Source organism: Verruconis gallopava, assembly GCF_000836295.1.
Source record: "Verruconis gallopava strain CBS 43764 unplaced genomic scaffold supercont1.10, whole genome shotgun sequence".
Lineage (NCBI taxonomy): Eukaryota > Fungi > Ascomycota > Dothideomycetes > Venturiales > Sympoventuriaceae > Verruconis > Verruconis gallopava.
Window position 1 is genome coordinate 831,538 of NW_015622146.1, and position 17,226 is coordinate 848,763.

At 46.9% G+C, this 17,226-nt stretch overlaps 7 protein-coding genes across 7 annotated transcripts; 4 read left to right on the plus strand and 3 right to left on the minus strand.

The window, feature by feature from the left end:
- The first annotated feature begins 46 nt into the window (after positions 1-46).
- Positions 47-3,293, plus strand: PV09_03942 (uncharacterized protein). Its single transcript, XM_016357212.1, has 4 exons — positions 47-1,860; positions 1,928-2,060; positions 2,217-2,814; positions 2,921-3,293. The coding sequence occupies exons 1-4, from the start codon at positions 238-240 to the stop codon at positions 3,216-3,218; spliced, it is 2,652 nt and encodes an 883-aa protein (XP_016215301.1). The 5' UTR covers positions 47-237; the 3' UTR covers positions 3,219-3,293.
- On the minus strand, positions 3,190-4,450 carry PV09_03943 (uncharacterized protein). Its single transcript, XM_016357213.1, has 2 exons — positions 4,375-4,450; positions 3,190-4,224 (listed from the first exon to the last, which is right to left on the minus strand). Exons 1-2 carry the CDS (start codon positions 4,435-4,437, stop codon positions 3,391-3,393), a joined length of 897 nt encoding a protein of 298 aa, XP_016215302.1. The 5' UTR covers positions 4,438-4,450; the 3' UTR covers positions 3,190-3,390.
- Positions 4,451-5,149: 699 nt separating this feature from the next.
- Positions 5,150-6,931, plus strand: PV09_03944 (uncharacterized protein; the record flags this gene model as incomplete). The annotated part of the gene is made up of 4 exons (XM_016357214.1): positions 5,150-5,288; positions 5,347-5,450; positions 5,507-6,388; positions 6,440-6,931. The coding sequence occupies 4 exons, from the start codon at positions 5,150-5,152 to the stop codon at positions 6,707-6,709; spliced, it is 1,395 nt and encodes a 464-aa protein (XP_016215303.1). The 3' UTR covers positions 6,710-6,931.
- A 205-nt stretch (positions 6,932-7,136) lies between these two features.
- On the minus strand, positions 7,137-9,973 carry PV09_03945 (uncharacterized protein). Its single transcript, XM_016357215.1, has 8 exons — positions 9,519-9,973; positions 9,407-9,442; positions 9,210-9,344; positions 8,979-9,000; positions 8,858-8,910; positions 8,629-8,796; positions 7,794-8,582; positions 7,137-7,741 (listed from the first exon to the last, which is right to left on the minus strand). Exons 1-8 carry the CDS (start codon positions 9,786-9,788, stop codon positions 7,718-7,720), a joined length of 1,497 nt encoding a protein of 498 aa, XP_016215304.1. The 5' UTR covers positions 9,789-9,973; the 3' UTR covers positions 7,137-7,717.
- A 129-nt stretch (positions 9,974-10,102) lies between these two features.
- On the plus strand, positions 10,103-11,785 carry PV09_03946 (acetolactate synthase, small subunit). The gene is made up of 2 exons (XM_016357216.1): positions 10,103-11,109; positions 11,163-11,785. The coding sequence occupies exons 1-2, from the start codon at positions 10,239-10,241 to the stop codon at positions 11,261-11,263; spliced, it is 972 nt and encodes a 323-aa protein (XP_016215305.1). The 5' UTR covers positions 10,103-10,238; the 3' UTR covers positions 11,264-11,785.
- PV09_03947 (uncharacterized protein) lies at positions 11,626-12,591 on the minus strand (the record flags this gene model as incomplete). The annotated part of the gene is made up of 1 exon (XM_016357217.1): positions 11,626-12,591. One exon carries the CDS (start codon positions 12,589-12,591, stop codon positions 11,626-11,628), a length of 966 nt encoding a protein of 321 aa, XP_016215306.1.
- Positions 12,592-16,457: 3,866 nt separating this feature from the next.
- On the plus strand, positions 16,458-17,226 carry PV09_03948 (uncharacterized protein). The gene is made up of 2 exons (XM_016357218.1): positions 16,458-17,139; positions 17,201-17,226. Exon 1 carries the CDS (start codon positions 16,549-16,551, stop codon positions 16,867-16,869), a length of 321 nt encoding a protein of 106 aa, XP_016215307.1. The 5' UTR covers positions 16,458-16,548; the 3' UTR covers positions 16,870-17,139; positions 17,201-17,226.

A 17,226-nucleotide genomic window follows, 5' to 3' on the forward strand; every position in this document is an offset into this window, starting at 1 on the left:
AGCTGACTTCCTGCGGTTGAGAGCCCCAGCGTCATCATCGTCCTCACGGCTCAAACCGCCCTACTTCAAAATACCTTACCATCGAATCCCACGATCAAAGTGCATGAGCTTGTTCAATGCTCTCGTAAAACCCGTTAGATCATACCACATAGATATGCATTTTCTGAGCCCTTGATCTTCCTCTCCGTCGTTCTACCGTCTTCGTTCCGGACACTCTGCCTACTACGCTCGAACGCTATGGCGGATTACAGCACTCTCTCTCAGTCGCCGTCAAGGCCTAGGTCAACTGCCTCTGCGCGATCGAGTAGATCGAGGGACGTTGTGTCGACGGAATCAGAGCGGACGCCACTCCTCCCTAGGAGCGACCTAAATGATGACATTGGAGACGAGTGGGAGGGGGGTGCGCAGGCGCGTCCCCGAAGCCGAGCTTCAAGCCTATACCAAGCCATACAGCCCAAAGTCGGCATACTTGTAAAAAGATGGCCAAGTTTTATGGCCCTATTATGTCTTGTCGCCTTCACAGTGGGCATCATGATTCTGGGCTTCTTCGTTCCGGAGATCATGCAGGAGTACGCGGTTCAGGCCAAAAAGTTTGAGCTCAGCAGCATTTCGCTACATGAGTTCACGGCAAACGGTGCGAAAGTCAGAGTACAAGGGGAGTTTTGGATGGATCCTAGCGAGGTGAAACGAAAGAGTGTGAGAGATTTGGGCGTCTTTGGGACATGGATTGCTGGATCAGTGAAGAGCAGCGGGAGTATCGTAAAAGTAATGCTTCCCGACTATGGAGACATTATCTTAGGTACAGCGGCTATTCCTGATGTCAAAATTGACATTCGAGCCAACAAGAAGACGGAGATTGACATCGTCGCGGACCTCAAGGCTGGTGATATCTCTGGCATACGGAAGATTGCTGATGATTATCTCAGTGGAAGGGCAGGTGTCTTGAAGGTTCATGGAGAAGCAAGCGTCACGCTTAGGTCTGGTATTCTCAGCCTTGGGACGCAAACATTGTCACAAAATCTGGTTTTTCCGAGCAACAATATGCCGAAAATACCTGGATTCAACATTACGAAGCTTATGTTTCACGAAATGCAATTACCTAACGGTAAAAGAGCCATGGAAGCAGATGTCAACGTTTGGGTCCAAAATGAGTACCCGATAGATCTTTCAATCCCCCCGCTAGGCTTCGGCATATTGGTTGACAACTGCTTTCTAGACCAGCCTAGGATTTTGGTTGCAGAGGCGGAAACACCTTACATCACCATTAATCCACATGTCGACTTGAATGTCAACATCTCCGGTACAATCCGCCATCTCCCTGCCGAGCTTACTGACGCTTGTCCTGGCAGCAGTAAAAGTCCTCTAGATGCATTTCTTGGTGACTATATCAAGGGCCGGGATACCACAATCTATGTCCGAGGCTCCAAGTCTTCATCTCCCAGCATTCCCAGATGGGTTGAAGATCTCATCTCGAGCATTACCTTCCCCATACCTTTCAAAGGCCATACATTTGATAAGCTCATCCGAAATTTCTCTTTGACGAATGTTCATTTTACTTTACCTGATCCATTTGCCGAACCAGATTCGCCAGAGTCAAACCCACAGATCTCAGCCTTGATCAAGGCGTACATCAATTTACCGGGAGAAATGAACTTTCCGATCGGCGTTAATCGTATTAAAGCGAATGCGCAAGTTTATTACAAACGCCGAAAGCTTGGACATCTGAGTTTGGAAAAATGGCAGGCAGCTAATTCAACGAGGATTCCACCAGCAAGAGAGGAGGGACCGGCTTTGCTAGTCGAGTCTGCAATCAAGAATGCCCCTCTGTGGATTGAGGACCGAGAGGTTTTTGCTGACGTAGTATGTGGTCTATTCGAGGCTTTCTCTTGTTATTGATTCATGCTTGTTGCTAACTCTCTGAGTTCAGGTGCAAGAAATGATTTTTGGCGACAAAGGCGTCAAGCTTGGAATTCAGGCAGCCGTTGACGTCGAGATGGACACGGCTCTGGGAGCCATGATCATAAGAGAGATTCCGGCTGAAGGCGACGTGCCTATTCAACGTGGGTTTGAACTACTTTCATGAAAAGCAACATTGGAATTTGGATCACTCTTCGTTGTTATTCACTATATTCTTGATACGTTTCCACAGTGACACTTTCAATGATTCACCGTCCTACTATCTTGATAAGGTGCGTATGCTAAGGCCCAACTTACAGCAATCTCCGAGCATAATGGTGGGCTGACTTCCGGCCTCAGCCCCGACGTTGGAAATCTTGAGATTGTTGAGACCAATGAGAACGGTCTAGTCCTCAAGGCTGAAGTCAATTTCACGAACCCCACCAATTATTCAGCGTCAATTCCTTTTGCGCGCATTTCTATTGAGAAAAATGGGACAACAATCGGTAACGCAAAAGTGGAAAATGCCACCATAGTACCGGGGCAGAACGAACGGCAGGTTGTGACTGCTTCCTGGCAACCCAATTTGAGCGGAAATAAAGGAATAACAGTTGGAAGAGATTTGATATCCCAGTACATCTCTGGATACAATACGACACTTACGTTTCGCACCACTAGAGATTCTATACCTCATCAGCCACTGCTTGGTCAAGCACTTAGCAAGCTGTCTATTACGATCCAAGCTCCCCCTTTAACGATATCTAATCCGAATATTCCGGACGATGATGATCCTCAGAATCCTGACAATCCTCACAGTCCGGAGAATGACGGTCCACATTTCATCAAATCGGCAACTATGCATTTACTCTCCTCAACAGCGGTTTTCGTCTTGTTATCGCCTATTAAAACAACCACGCTGTAAGTCGTCGTTCTACGAGTTTTCCAAGTCCACATTCTCCCCACATACAACACTACGAACTGTCGTTATCACTTGCTTTTCTTGATGTATCTAACAGTCGTTCAGATACATAACATCAATTAATGCGACCGCTTTTTATCAACCAGATGACCCAGAACTAAAGGAGAGCAAGGTTGGCGAAATATTATATCGCGGTTCTTTTGCCGTTAGTCCAGGAGAATCTGAAAGCCCGCGACTTCCTGTCAACTGGGATCTAGGTAGTGTAGGGTATGAAGCTGTTCGCAAAGCTCTCGGTGGCTCTCTGAAGCTACGTGCAGAAGCTGATGTAGGAATACGAATTGAACATTACGAACTCGATGTCTGGTTCAAAGGAAAAGGCATTGGCGCTCATGTTAGATTATGATGTAATATATCATTAGTGCAAGTTGATTAAAAGGCACCAACACATAAGCCAAAGCAATACACCGACATTGATTCACTTTCCGTCTCGCTCTGTGCACCGAACTTCCAACGTATACCGACTTTTAGGCTGTCGATGTGAGCAAATGTAATTGGAAAATGTACAGATGAAAATTTCACGTTGCTACCGCAATCCTAATCACAGAATCGAGATCTTCCTCCTCCAAACCGAGTAGATCCATCGCAAAGCCATTCCTGTTCTCCCAGTTCGCTTCGATCACGCCAAGCCACCACACCACATCTTCAATCGCGTTTTCACCACTCTTCATCGCCGACATCTTGTCTTTAAGGAACTCGTCGCGATTGAAACTGCGCACGCTCCAGGATTCTCCAGTAACCCTCTCTAGTGCCTCTTTGACTTCGATCTGAGTCTTGCAAAAACTCTGAACGTAAAGGATCCTGTTTGCCGTATCATTCAGGTCGATATTTTGGAGGATTCGAGCTGTAGCTCGGGCAACTTGAGCAAGGCTTGAAGCTGAAGCTTTAACGTTTCCATCATCTAGGATATCTATCACACGTTCTTTTTTCCAAATATGCATGAATTCAAGACTCCAGTCAAAAAAGTGCCCACATACCAAAGCTGTCCATGAAAATTTGGGGTAAAGCTTGGTGAGTTCGTCCAAGTACAAGCGTAGATTACGCTTGTGAACATACAGTGGAACAAGCTCCCTGGCAAGCAAACTTTCGCTGTCCACAGAGCCAAAGTCGGCTGGAATCAACCGCTGGACTCCCGCTTTCGCGGATGCAAGTGCCACTCGCTTTTGCAGATCGACGAGGGAACCAGACGTAGTAATGACTACAGCATCTTGACCCTCCAGAATTGGTACAAGACTGTCAACGGTAAATTCGTCGGGAACTTTCACTTCTTTGACAGATGAAGGATAATTTGACGGGGACTTAGAGGATTGACGCTTGAGAATGGTGACTGAAAAGCCGTTGGAGAAGAGTTCCTGCATACTTTATCAGCTCATAGCGCGGATTAATGGTATGAATATGGTGTTGGATAATAAACAAAACGATTTCATGGAACGCCTCGTTACCAAATTTTAATAGCTCGCTGGCTCGTGACAAACCAAGATTTTCGCAAATGGATTTCATACCTTGAGGACTGAAGGTCCCAGCTTGCCGTCAGCACCCAGAAGGGCAACATTTTTGATTGCCATCTTGTCGTTACACAATTTTGGAAATCATAATTTAACGTGAAATCGAGTATACCTACTAGTATCCGGTATCGGAAAGTGTCCGTGGAGAGCGGCGTTCACAACATACCCAACACACTTCAAGACACCGTCAGTGATCTATGGGATATCTCCAACTTTGCCGAAACATTAAACAGGGAGTTGGAGTTAAACTCGACAATATTATTTAGCCTCTAGGCCTACGCTGCCAGCTAGATTCATATCACATAATGAGGATATCATCGTCAGGACGGCACGAAGTGCGGACGGAGCCTTGTCGCTTCACTTCTCGGTTAGGATTTAAGCGTTGGTCCGAGAAGGCGGCAGCCAAGCGAAGACTGTACTTTGTAAGAAGGTACTTGAGTTATTGTACAGGGTTCTTTGTTATTGATGAAAGGGAGCGATAAAAGCTCTGGCTTTGTAGCTCCTGCACACTTCAGCTGGAGCCCAGCCGATGTGGCTGACATCTCGGAGACCAATTGGCTGCGAAACGGACGAGGACAAGCTACGAGTAGTAGCCAGAACATAGCGAAGTCGAGGTGCTCTTGGCGCGCCATCGGTCCTTTCGAACTCAAGGACAAGCTTCTGAAGACGATCAAGAGTTCATAAACAGATGCATTTGAGTGAACGAACAATAATTCTCTTCTAATCCGCTTCAAATTCGTTTCATCCAATTCCCCTTTGGGCAGGAGTGACCATGTCTGTTGCTATGCAAGACGGCCAGACCGGCTCGCAACCACGGCCCAGGGCACTCTTTCTCCAGCCGCGAGCTTTGCAATGGTTCGAGGATGGAAAGCAAGGCGTACAAACACGAAGCAGCCAGGAAAGGCAAGCAGGTTGGTCGATTGGAGAATTAGGATGGCGCAAACTTGACGGCAACTCATCACATTTCAGGTCGGTTCGAACTCTTCCTTGACTTGCTTTATGTTGCCATATTAGCAAACTTCGCCGAAGGTCTCGCAGATCATACGAATGGAGATCAGCTCGTTAAATACATCGTGGGTGTCTCGCGACCAGCGCGCTGGCATGGGTAAAATGCTGATCTCTTCCTTAGCTCATATTTGTCCCAGCATGGCACGTCTGGAGCGATCTTCGTGAGATCATGAATTCTTTTTACAACGATGATCTGGCCCAGCGACTACTAATTCTCTGGATTATGGCTCTCCTCGTCATGTATGGGAACAATGCAAGGATCGTGGACGAAGATATCGGTGCCATGCGTTCAACGGTTGCATCTTACCTCGCCGCTCGCGTGTCGGGCATGATCGCACACCTAGTTTACTCCTTCTCGAGCTATCATCACCGTAGGCAACAAAGACTCTGGGTGCTGTTGAGTCTTTTCACTCTGTGCTTATTCATTCCCCTTTTTGTGGAGGATTTGAACTTGAGAAGCAAAGCTGCAGTAGCCTGGGTAGCGATCATTGCTGAGGAATGCGCCTGGTTTTTCTCCTACAGCCCCGTTGCAAAGCGCCTTCTGAAGGCAAAATATACCACGGCAGTTGATGTGCCACACGAAGTAGACCGATTCGCGGCATTCTTCATTATAGTTCTTGGTGAATTCTTGTATCGTATTATTGTCGGATCGCCCGCAGTAATTGGTTTCAATTTGGGACTTCTGAGAGCCATCTGGACTCTTGTTATCGCCTTTTCGCTTAACTGGATGTATGTTCACGGTTCAGGATCGCTCGTGCAGATCCACCCCCTCAAGCACAGCGTCACGCATGCCTATGCTTGGGTTTTCCTACATTTACCTCTTGTTGCTAGTCTACTCGCTGGGGGACACGCAGCTGCCAACACTGCTGTCTATTCTGAAGAGTATCCACGAGAGGAAATATGGCTTTTATGTGGTGGTCTTGGCTGTGGTGTCATCATGCTATGGCTAATTGCGAGCTTGGGTGAATGTGGCGATGCTCCCGGTGTATTAATCTTGCCAAAGGTGTGTACCTAAGTCCTCAGTTTGAGATGACCTCGCTGAATTTGCCCACAGCATTCGCGTCTCGCCTTGCGCCCCATCATCGGAATCATAATCTGTTGTCTCCCACTCGCGGATGATCATTTAGGCATTACGTCTATCACCTCCATAATCATGGCTCTCTTTGCGCTGACGGTCTTGTATGAAAATATCACATCTTTGCAGCGAGGTGCTAAGTTCTGGGAGAAATGGGAGGGAACAGACTATCCCAAGCCCTCTGATACCATTGATCAGAGCATCGAGGCTACGAAGTCTGGGCGTCGAGATAATGACGAGAATGCTTGAATATTATCACATATTCCATGCGATTGCTTGAATTATATTTGACGAGAGTATTGTCCATGAGGATGAGACTGAACAACTTCCTTTCGATTTAAAAACCTAATTACTCCACTTGTCACGGAACTACTTGGATACGTGCAGCCGATATCCCTTCTATGACGTAGCGAGTTGGGAGAAGATATCTAATTCAGAAATGAGTACTCAGCTATAAATGCCATTGACGTAATAAGACATTAATTATAAAATGTAAGAAATGTGGAACGCAGCTTTCCTCAAAATAAAGCATCAAGTATTCCTGCTACGTCTTTCCTGATCTGTTCAGGGTTTTGGTAAGCCAACCTTAATAATTTTAACTTAGCTAACTTTGAAAATATTGGGCAATATAAACTGGAAATAGCCAATTAGGTCTATCAGGACATCAGAATGGTACCCATTATGTGTTTGTTGTAGGGGATACCCGTGACAGTATCCTCATTCTACAACGAGAGGCAGATGTTCGACTCGTGTCAAATCCACGAATCTGGGAGAAGTAAAACGCGGCTGAAAAGGACATGACCCATTCCAAGTCCCTGAAACATTCACAGACAGAATTTGTCGCTACCTCTTTAATTTTGCCCTTAATTACTATTTTTAAGTAGATAAGCATGTTGTGAAGCAAGAGCTGGGAAACCCTCCACTCCCAACACCATGAGCAGTGAGAACAAATTTACATGGCTGTGTTTGCCTTGTCGTGCACTATTCCTTTAATATGTAACCTCAGAAAAACGAAGCTGGATGTGGTATCTCATTGCGTAGCAACTATCCACTAACACCCGCAATCTGAGAAGTTCTTACATGTCGACGGAATCAGCGCCAAACAGGTGTCCATGAGTCTGTCACCAGCAAATTGACAACGCGACCGTGCTCATCCAAGAGGCACTTGCTGTGTACACGCCGCTAGCTACTTGTTGGACCCATGAGCATGCGAAAAGTACCCTTACAACCGATGCAATCTGCTGCCATCAAATTTTACTACATACCAGGAGGCGGAGGTACCTATAGGCCATGTTAGTGTGGTTTTCGATATCTTAAAAAGAATTTCACAAACAGCATTGTATCCGCCCGCATCTGAAGGTGGAGGAGGAGGTGGTGGCGGAGGTGCACTGCCAGAGCCAGGTGGGGCACCATATCCGTATCCTCCTGGAGGCGTTCCGGCATTCTCTGTGACTGGAGCCGGTGATTGAACTTGGGCCTGACTTTGCATTTGAGCATAGTATGCGGCATAATACTGCATATATGCTTCCTGCCCACCCCATGCAGCGTATGGATCCGAGTTGGGATCCTGCTGACCTTGCTGTGCGTAGTACTGCTGCCACTGCTGGGAGTAGTCAGGTTGTGCCGATGGCTGTGGAGACATCGCATTGCCCGGTGGCGGTGGTGGAGGTGGTGGAGAGGCGGAATTGCCATATCCTCCCTGGGGATAACCAGCGTAACCACCACTTGGGGTACCAGGAATGGAGCCGGAAGGTGAGGCATGGCCAGGCGCTCCAACAGAATTCTGACGTGGGCCTCCGCGACCACCGAAGTTGGGTCCATTGGCCTTAAACAGGTCGTACTGCTTCTTGACATTTTGGAGAAGTTCAAGAGCAAGTTCCTTGGCGCGTTCCACATTTTCCTTTTGTCGACCAGATACATGCAAGTACATTTGCTCGTCACTCTCGCGACCGGTATCATGTTCAATGAAGCCAGAGCCGCGGCCTTTAATCTGTACACGGCAGCCTGTCTCGTGCTGGATGTATTTAACATACGAGCCCTGCGAGCCTACGACCTGTGCACGGAGATTGAAGCCAGGGATTGGTTCGAGTGGAATAGGGATGCGTTCCTCGGGCCATTTGCGCTGCCAAATGTTAGCAAGATAAGAACAACGGGCAGGGCTAACGGACGCGTCCAAATTCGTCACGTTCAACATCTTCTTGTTCGCGTCTGCCACGGAAACGACGCTCGTCAATTAAGTTGGGCAGGTCCTTTTCCATTTCCTCTTCAATGAGTTTGACGGCTTTCTCAAGCGCATCTTTTGACTGCGCAGTGATTTGCAGATATAAGGGCGGAGCCTGTAGATACAACAAGCTTAGTAACTTCAATAGAAGCGGAGATACACGACGATGAACGTACGGTTATCGTGGCGGTATTTGAATCGGGGACGTAGACACCTTTGGTCGTGACATCTTGAGCAGAAAAAACATAAGCAGTCGTCCTATAAATCAAGTTATGATGGCAAATGAGGTTTGCGTACCGGCGCCAGTTTGTTCTTTGATCTAAAAGCAGCCGATGTCAGTACACGTCAATGGAGCGGTCGAAAACTTGAAGTTTAATAGTAAGCTTCTGCCATCTCAACACTATCTTCATGGTGACAAGGCGACACTAAGAAAATACGTCACAGGATGCGCGCAAATCGCTGGCATGAGAAGCCGCTGTTGCTGATGGTGGTATCAGTGGGATATGCATGACAAAGTGTTCATCCTACCATCTTTTGAAATGCTCCCTTCGTGAGCGTATATCGGTTTCGCAGGTGGTTGATTTCAATGTCTTTCTGGTAGTCACCGTTTTCCTGGTAAATGCCGCTCGAGTCCTTCTTAGGAAGAGGCTTTGCAACGACGGCCTGTCGATGCTGTCAGCAAGAACGCCGGCGTGGAAGAAGACGTGGAGCGAAGGGGCACTGACCGATGGCCTACCGGCCGGGGCATTCTTGGTCTTCTCCTGTTGGCTCGTTGATCAGCCTGCTGTACGGCATGCAAGCTCGCTGTAGTCGCAGAGGCTGGAGCAGGGAACTTACGGCGAGCTGGGCATTTATGCGAGCTGCGGCCGCCGCGGCGGCCAGCGCTGCAGCCTTGGGATCGGTCACAGGAGCGGGACTTTTGGAGGAGCTCTCGACGTCTTTGGCATCGCTCTTGCCGCCCACAGTGGAGGGGCTCGACACTGCACCAGGACTTCGGCTTCTGCGCGGAGGCGAGCGCGACCGGCGATCGAAGCGGGACTTCAAGTTACGCGGAGGATCGGGCTCGGTTTGGTCGAAGCGCGACCGCTTGCGGGAGTCGTCGGACATTGCTGTCTGTTGTGTTTGCACCTGGACACCAGAACACCGACGCGGATGTCTCTGCGTCCTCCCGACGAGCTGTGTGTAGGAACGGAGCCAAGGGGCAAGCAGGACGTAGCAGTCGGGTGGTGCTTGAGGGTGAAGGACGGCGTTTGATGCAGACGTTTGCGACGAGCAAGGAAATCCATTGGCTGGTCTGGCGGTGCGAGTCACGAATCTTTTTTCGGCGTGCAGGGTCTGCTGGGGAGGCGTTTACCGGCATGCTCACCGCCTTAGCCGGTGGCAGAAATCTGCCCAAGCTCCACAACAATCGTGCGCTGAGCGTCGTCGTCGGAGTCACACTGCGTCTACGTCGACCTTCCGCCCATCTCCAGTCATCCCGATCCCTTCGCCACGTCTTGTCTTGCCCCGTGGACGTGTGCTCGCATCAGCCGCGCGCAATTGAGTCCAGGCCTCACAATGGCTGCCCGGCGAGCTCTCTTCGCTCTGCCATCCCGCTCGTCTGCCTCTCTTGGCCCTCGGGTCGCACGCCGTTGCCCGAGCCGGTCTTCATCCTCCTCCTCGTCGTCGTCATCGTCCTCATCGTCCACCAGCGCTCTTGCCTACAAGGCCCTGCATCGCCGCATTTCGCCCTTGCCTGTCTCTGACAGCCCGCCCTCATGGTCTGCTCCTGCCGCCGTCTCTTCCATCCTGTACGAGACGCCGCTGCCCTCTTCGGCACCACCGAAGAAACACATCCTCAACTGTCTGGTCCAGAATGAGCCCGGAGTCCTGTCACGTGTTTCGGGAATTCTGGCTGCCAGGGGCTTCAACATTGACTCCCTCGTCGTGTGTAACACTGAGGTCGAAGATCTCAGTCGGATGACCATTGTGCTGCAAGGTCAGGACGGTGTTGTTGAGCAGGCAAGGAGACAGCTAGAGGACCTGGTTCCCGTCTGGGCTGTTTTGGACTATACCCAAGCACCTCTTGTCCAGCGCGAGCTTCTACTGGCCAAAATCTCCATTTTAGGTCCGGAATACTTTGAGGAGCTGCTTGCCCATCACCAGGAAATGAGTGAGGCACATGAGGCCATGACGCCGGAGGAACGAGAGGCTCAACTGAACCAAAGACGAGGCGAATATCACCCCAGCAGACTTGAAAAGAGTCAGGCGCTTCGACATAAACACGAGCATCTTGAGGCAATAACCCATCTGACCCATCAGTTTGGTGGCAAGGTTCTAGACATTTCGAACAACAATTGCATCGTCGAGATCAGCGCGAAACCCAGCAGGATCGACAGCTTCATGAAGCTGATTCAACCTTTCGGTATCTTGGAGAGTGCGCGAACTGGTACGTTTCGGAGTGGCCCGATATCTGACTATGACAGCTCTAACTCCGTGTAGGTCTCATGGCACTGCCGAGAAGCCCTCTAACAAGCCCGGACGATCTTGAAGAGAAGGAAGCCGAGGATATTGTCGACTCTAGCATCCTGCCTCCTGGTTAAACAATTTTGTCTGGAGACGGCAGGCCATTGCCACAAGCTGATATCTGTATTCACGCACTGAGGTTCTTTCGGTTGGTGCTGTACATATTTAGCACTCGGCAGCAATGTTCGTCTCAGACTTAATATGCTCTTTTCTTTCAACGCCATAGTCTACGTCCTTTCATTCTTTTCCCTCTTTCCTTTACTGACAAAACTACTCTATACGCTATGTGAGCAAATGATCAAGTCCGTATACCACGTCGTGTTTCTCCACAGGTATTTTGCACGCACGGACTCTAAGTAGAGCCTGAGAACTTGAACATTCATCTTAACCACTCGTTCATCTGATCAGCGATGGTGAGTGAAATCACCCTGCTGCTAAGTTAGAATTGCTTTGAAACTAGGCCAGCTTGGGTCTCAAGCGACGTTGAGAAGTTGACGTACGTAAATGGTGCTATTCTCAGAAAATACGCCCAAAATCCTCTGTAAAACCTCAATGGCCCTTCTTGATTAAGCACTTTAACAAAGCAATCTATAACACCCTTATAATGCTCGGCTTTGCCGTATATGGTATCCTTGCTCTGCCTCTGTAATCTGGTTTTCACAAAGTCGAAAGGAAGACTGAAGAACGCCGCAAAGAATCCACCAATCGAACTGGCAATGACACTCTGGGCCTTTTCCGGAAGCTTGGTGTGCTTTTGAATCCGTGCCTTCGACTCCGAGAAAAATGTCAGCTGTCCAAAGTTTGTCGCCAGAGCCCGAACCATTGTTGGAGCTGCGCCACTCCACAGAGTTGGAACGCCCTCTGTTCTGACAATTCGAGTCAGGGCATCAAAGACTGACCGGTACCGCGCTTGTTCCGCCGCAGGCTTCAGGCCATCAGATTGCATTCTAACAAGAGCAACTTCGACTGGGTTACCGATCATCGCGCCTATGCCACCTGCAGCGAGACTAGCTAGAGTGCGTTGGAAGAATCCGTACGAGTCGCCTTTCTCGGTAGCTCGTACCTTCAGAAGGTCTTCGAAAGTGAAGAAGAGACCTAACCGTGAGGTGCCGTAGACAACTTGACGCAGGAGGCCTGCCGAAAGGCCATTGTACAAATCAAAAAATCGTCCATTAGAAACAATTTCCCTGGCAATTGAGAACGCAGTGTGTCGATTGCCAGCTTTTGTACCCTCAACGGATAACTGCAGTCGGACCTTGATCATATCCACAGGCTGAACGCATGCAATGGCAATGCATCCCGAGCTGCCACCGACAAGAAACGGTTGGCACCGTTTAAAGAACGAACTGCTCGTCAATCCGCGAGCAGAACATCCAGATACAGCGGACGACCCAGCACCATCCATGTTTGATGTTGCATTTTCGAATCACGCAAGCTTGTACTTTATGGCTTTTTGGATTCGAACGGCTACAACGGCATGTGGAATCCAACAGCCGGTTATATGATCACGTGAGAAGCACAAATCCTTACTTAGCCAGGGAGGTTCTAAGGGTGGGGTCAAACGTCTGTTATCTAGGTTTTTCTTTCTTTGAGCTGAAATTGACACGGCTTGTGCTTCGTATAGTTTGTTCAAATGAGAATAGCATGAAAGCCCTGATAGTTCCAAGTATGGATTAGGTAGAGCAATCTGTTTCAAGATCCAAGATCAAAAAGTTGAACATACTCTTGATGTTCACAAATTTCTTTGCTAGGTCAACTTTAATTTATTACCAGACTGAACCGCATCATATGTTTTGCATGAAATCATGATGGGACAAGAATCCCTAAGTGAAATCAGACTAAAGCACACCTGATGGCGAACCGTTTGCGTAATTTGTAAAAGCAAGTCATACTCATTATAATGAGTATCATCCAAAATGACTAAAATGATACATTATAGCGAAAGAAATAACTGACGTGGAAAGATCCAACTGCACTAAACGACATGAGGATTGTGTCTACGCTTCATTTGAACAATTATAGTCAAATACCTGGCGTCCACACCCCGCGGCAAATAGTAACACAAACACTGGGAACTAGAGCCGACCCGTCTGATAGCTTGCCTATCATACTTGTCTCAGCTGCTTTGATCAAGATTTGTGAGACATTGCTTTTCCAATTATTTATCCATGACTGGTTAAAGTAAGACGACTTAGTCCCCAAAATTGACGTACCTGCGAGAGGTTTTATTGCTCCTGCTAGATCGAAAATCGGGGAAATAGAAATTTCTAAGTATCTGTCGACAAGTAGTTCTGAATGGGACTAAAAACTCGATCAGCATATCTGCCATGAATGCTGATTCAACTATTTGCTGAGACCATGCACTTGTAGCCTGCGCACATTTTGCAAGGAGAATCGGTGACCTTCACGCCTTTGAAACTGCCTATCTCCATCACTGCAGGCATCTTATACAAGATATAAACCTATGGCTAGCGTCCTAAAAGCAAGGTGCGAATTTGGTTACTTGAATTCAATTGGCTCACTATTATTGACTGACATATAGTCTTAATTAACAGCAATTTGGATAACGCTGAATAACTCCCATAGTCAAATTTAGGTCAGCCAGCTTCCGCTGAGTGGAATCTTCAAGCACTATTGGTCTGATTGAGGAGAGAAGTACATGCTTCGAAATAGAAGAGAGGATGGTTTAGATGAAGCAGTCTGCTCTAGTTGAGAGATACTATTTATTGCATATTAAAATTGCTCACTCCTTTAACTTACAATAACAGCCCTTGGAGATAGCAGTACACATACCGACTAAACAGACGCATAATGAAACGCTGCGACAGGGTAGACGGAATCCATTTGCACCACAACGAGCGAACGCTCTTCATCTCCAACCGAAATAAGTCGTGTCGAGCTATCAAGACTTTCACCGTCTTTTTCTTAGACAATAATTTAGTTAGGTACAAGCGTGGTCAACGTATTGCCCATAATTGGTGAGTTAAAGGTTTTTAATATTTTGTTTTACATCAAATTGTTATCAAGGACATGCCTCCTTACGCCTCGAGGTCCTGTCACACATAGTGCTTGATTGTAATGCTATATATTTGGTTTCATTATTTGATGCCTTCAAATAGGGTCCAGCTCCAGGCGCTATACTGGTATATACAAGGGAGAGGCTTCAAGTTGGGCGATTCCGCTTGATATGAATTCTCGGCTTTTCCAAGGCTGTGGCTAAGGCTGGAGCCACAATAATGCCCATGCTATGTTGCATTCTTGGTAATAGAGCCTTTGGTGGAGTTGCTATGCTCTTGAGTAAAACATGTGATGCTGGCCTTTGGTTCTGGAGAGTATACTCTGCCGCTTTCGCTTTGAACGTTTTCCGCAGCGTCTTTGTTGAGCTTCAAGGGGATTAGTAGCGTCAAACTTTGAGGATATGGCATATATCTCATCAAATTATGGACACAAAAAAATACCTCCCACTGGAAGCGTTTCAAAGAAACTTCAAATATATTGTCTGGCTAGACGACGAACTAGAAGCAACTCGGCCGATGTGGGATCGGGGTTATTACTGGTGTAAACTGAGCTTGAAAAGCAAGATAGAGCCACAAAAAATGACATGCTAGTGAAGTGATTACTAGCCACTGAGTAATATGGTGTAACTTTCCTATTAAGATAATAATATTTTTTGCCTCATGATATAAGCCATTAAAATTTTTTCTTGAAATAGTTAATATCCATCACATCCTACAATATTCTGGCACATAGACTAAGACCTAAGCTAAGTGCTAGAAAGGTTGTCCATAATATACTTAGGACAGAAACATTATTGCAGACTATGACGTGCTGTCCAAGCTGTCTTATTCAACTCACAGGTTTTAGAACATTATTACAGGCAAATGATCATAAGAGAGAATGCTATAATCAGGATCTGAGCCCCTTAAGTTTCCACCGCGAATTTAAAAAGATGCTATAGCTAACAATATTTCGAGCTTCAAGTATGATGTTGTATATTATCCTGAGGCATGAGCCTTGACGTTAAACTCCATCTGTGGCCAGAATCTTGATTCCATGAATTTGCTGTTGTGATTAAGCTTTCATAATTGAAACTAGGTTATTGGAAAAGCAGAGTATCATTATTATTCTCTTTTATCATCTCCTTCTCCGTTTTCGTTTTCATAATCATCACCATGATGAAATCCACCCTCGAGCCCGCCATCATGCAGATTCTCCATTTTTGACTTTAGTGCGTCTGGGTTGATTGATTTCATCGCAATCTCTCCAAACGGCTCATCGAACGAAAAGAAACCTGGTGTTGTTGTTCCAGGTGTTGTTGCACTCGGCGTTAACGCTTCAGAGAACAATGGTCCCGGCAGTGTGCTGATTGGATGGATCGGATCAGCGATCCGACTCCCAAGTGGGTCTCTTGGCGGATCTGGATAATCCACTAGGATTATCCGGATTGATCCACCTGAGGCCCTTTATGGCGTTACTGAGGCTGTTGATTATGCCACATATGACTTAAAATAGAAAATATTTATGATGGTGAAGTGCTTGGATTGCTATTACTTTAAATCTATAATCTTAGCCTTAGCCCATGATTGCAAGCATTGAGTCGCTTAGATCGTTTGAGGCTTCAGGTGGTTGCGGTGCTTGGTCACCATATGACCTAATCGGCTGAATAAGCGTTCAGGCTCATCGCTTATCGCAGGTATTGACAGCATATCCAATGCTATTTTGGTTAGATATGGATATTCGATGCATCCAGTGGTGGACCACCACTTAATCGGCTTATCAGTGTGTTAGGAATACTTTCCCAATACCGGCTGGCTTCACCAATGTAAGCCACTTCGGAAGGGATGTTAGGAATACTTTCCCAATACCGGCTGGCTTCACCAATGTAAGCCACTTCGGAAGGGATTAGCTTCCTAGAGCAAGGGAACAATGTATAACCAGAGCTTATTAAGGAAGGAATATAATAAGATAGTTACGTTTATGACTTAGAATGGTATAAGCTTCAGAAGTATGAGAATGTATTCAAACTAACTACTAGCTACGCTAGACAGTTGAATTACAGAGACTGAAATATCTGTAGAGACAGGACGTTTATATAGACCGTTTTCCTGATATCCTTATTGCCTTGCTCATTCTGATCATTCTTAGCAAAATGATCAGAATGATCACTCTGACCAATCAACAGTATCCTAACCCTCAACCATTGGCTAATGCGCTCATTTTGATCATTTTCCCAAAAATAATCAAAATGATCACTCATGTAACTAATCACGTGTTACTTCGTAACACCATTCCCCTCCTTAGTAAGCTTGTCCCAAGCTTCTAATACTTAAGGAGTTTAGTGGCCGCTGATTGAGAGACAAAAATGTCTTCGGTCTCTTCCCTTCGCCGCAAACGTCTTGCTTCCGAAATTGAAGAGTCGGGAAGCATCGTAATTCTCAGTTGTGAACATTGCTTAATCCGTGGACTGACCTATGTCGCCATGTCCTCTTCAAAAAGTGTCAAATGCGCAAACTGTGCTCGCAAGGGAATAAAATGCGTCGACGTGTCCTGGGAAATTCTGGATAAGACCAGGGAAGAAGCCAAATCAGCCATAGAAGAGAGTCTTGAGGAATTATCGGAAGTTTATGCAAAGCAACAACAACTAAACACCAAACAACAAAAACTTCTTGCTCAACTTTCTTGAAGTCGGAAAATTCTGAAGATAGCCAAAAGTCGTGCAAAAGCGAAGGCTATTTGTTTGATAGATGAATTAGAAGAGGAAGAAGAGGCTGAACGAATAAGAAATGGTGGTCACTCTGATGGTGAGCTTCGCGAGCTTACAGATAATCTCACCATCTTTAACCAGATCATTGAAACCCGAGAGGTTTCGAATACATCGGATTCTCATGATGGAATCGCGATAATTCAAGCGGACAGTTGAGGTTCTTGTACGGTTCCCAAGTGTTTTCTTCCAGTGGGTATCCTTTCCATTTTATGAGATAAAAGTGTTGTCGTCTTCTGACCTGGTGGTCTAGGATCTTCTCAACCTCGTATTCCTGCT